General features: G+C 52.7%; 1 protein-coding gene across 1 annotated transcript in view; it reads left to right on the top strand.

The window, feature by feature from the left end:
* Positions 1-138: 138 nt before the first annotated feature.
* The window catches only part of SNRPC (small nuclear ribonucleoprotein polypeptide C), a gene marked incomplete at its 5' end in the record, with an annotated part of 4,631 nt that continues 2,799 nt past the window's right edge, over positions 139-1,970 (top strand). Inside the window, 2 exons of the mRNA XM_010145797.1 lie at positions 139-181; positions 605-713. Of these exons, the coding sequence (XP_010144099.1) occupies positions 139-181; positions 605-713 (152 nt within the window). The remainder of the gene's footprint in view (positions 182-604; positions 714-1,970) is intronic.

The following is a 1,970-nucleotide window of genomic DNA, read 5'->3' as shown; positions in this document are numbered from 1 at the left end:
GCCGCGGGCGCCTGTTCCGTGCAGCAGCTCTTCCCCCGCCCCCGGGCACAGGCGCGGGGCCGCTGTGGAGGAGTTTAACGTGCCTTAACGGTCACAAGCTCCAAGTTGTCCCTTAATAACAAGGGTTTTCCTCCTCAGGTTTTACTGTGATTATTGCGACACGTACCTCACCCACGACTCGGTAAGTGCTAAATCTTACGCGTTAATTTTCCTGTTGTATCAAGAGCATTAAAATAAAATTTATACAGGCTGACAGCAGGTGACTCGAAGTGTTAAGGCGTGTTTACTTGTACTCTCCTACTTCCTTGTGACAAAGAACATCTGGTGTCACTAGACCTGGGCAGTCAAGGGCAGCTGACACTTTCAGCTGCCTCTGAGTGTCGCACGGATGTAGTCGGTATCACTGGCTTGGTGTTAGAGCAGTCTCTTTTACTTAAACGGGAGCTTCCATACTTGGAGTTTATATGTAAAGGTTTTGCACATCACCCATCCTCTGAATGAGCACAAAGTCAGCCTGGTTTATGCTGCTGAATGGGCTGCGCTTAAAATTATACAACAGTTCCCAGTAAACTTTGGTTCTATGTGTTTATGTGTTCTTTCTCAGCCCTCCGTGAGAAAAACCCACTGCAGTGGCCGAAAGCACAAGGAGAATGTGAAAGATTACTACCAGAAATGGATGGAGGAGCAAGCCCAGAGCCTGATTGACAAAACAAGTAAGGCTAATCCTTCCCTGACCCTCGGCTGTTCTCCTGCTACTTCCCCTGTCTCTCCTCCAGCTGCTTTTCTTACCTTATTCCATGTTGATCCTCTCTCACTTCCCTGGTGATTATTTGCTCTGTGATTCACGAGTGAAAGCTTTGCCGAGAACCTGAGCCTTGGCCTCATCAGAGTGTGGGCGCTGCCCGCGGGGTCGCTGCACGCAGGCGTTCACTGCTCCCCTGCGGCTGAGAGGGCTGTCGGTGCCCTGTAGTGCCTCAGGCTCTGCTGGTGATGGCACGCTGGGTCACGTCACCCATTCTTGCACATTGTCTTGTGTTCAGCCCATAGCCAGGGCTGAATTGCAGCAGCTGCTCTGTCCCCCAGTGATCCCTCCCCAGCCGAGGAGGGGGACTGGGAAGAGGAAGTGCCTCAGGCTCTGCTGGTGATGGCACGCTGGGTCACGTCACCCATTCTTGCACATTGTCTTGTGTTCAGCCCATAGCCAGGGCTGAATTGCAGCAGCTGCTCTGTCCCCCAGTGATCCCTCCCCAGCCGAGGAGGGGGACTGGGAAGAGGACATGCTGGTGTTGGCACTAATGACGGGATGAAGCCCAGAGCAGCACTCAGCCCAGCCAATGCAGGGCCACAATCTGTGGGCGGTAGCCCTCAGGAGCGGGGTGTTGAGAGAGCCCCTTCAGGGGTGGTGACCCTTGAGAGGAGGAGCCTCTGTCCTCAGCACATTCCCCCTCTGTACTGAGGTGACGTTTCTGGTCCAGGGTGCCCCTGTCACCAGCTCGGGATGGCTGCCCTGGCTGCCGGACAGTGCTGACAGGCGCCAGAGCTCGGCTGGGCGGAGACGCTGCCCCGGCTGCCTAGGACACGCGTTGTGTAAAGAGCATGAACAGGAAATCTGAAAGATAGGAGAAGGGAGAGGAAGATGTGTGGATTCTTGCTGTTTTTCTTAAGTGCTGTAGTTTCTTGCCCACAGTTCTCTAGGGATATTGGATTTTTTCCCCTCTTGCTGTTAAAGGCTTGGATAAAGTGAAGTGTTTCTGCTGTCAGTTTAGAGGGTCCTCTCCTCTCATCCTCTAATGACGGTTCTTTTCTCTGTGAAAAGAAACACAAATGCAAGTTTATCTTCATGGCAGCTTTCTTCAGGTGCTCTCAACTTCCACATCTTTTGCCTGCTTTCTAGTCGATTCCAGGCTCTTGAGTTTCTTCTCCTCCCTTTCACAAGATGCTTTTCGTGCCTTTTGTCTCTGACCCGAGTT

This window comes from Buceros rhinoceros, unplaced genomic scaffold (assembly GCF_000710305.1).
Source record: "Buceros rhinoceros silvestris isolate BGI_N320 unplaced genomic scaffold, ASM71030v1 scaffold16561, whole genome shotgun sequence".
NCBI lineage: Eukaryota > Metazoa > Chordata > Aves > Bucerotiformes > Bucerotidae > Buceros > Buceros rhinoceros.
Note: the sequence above shows the minus strand (reverse complement) of the source record. Positions and strands in the feature narration are given on the sequence as shown.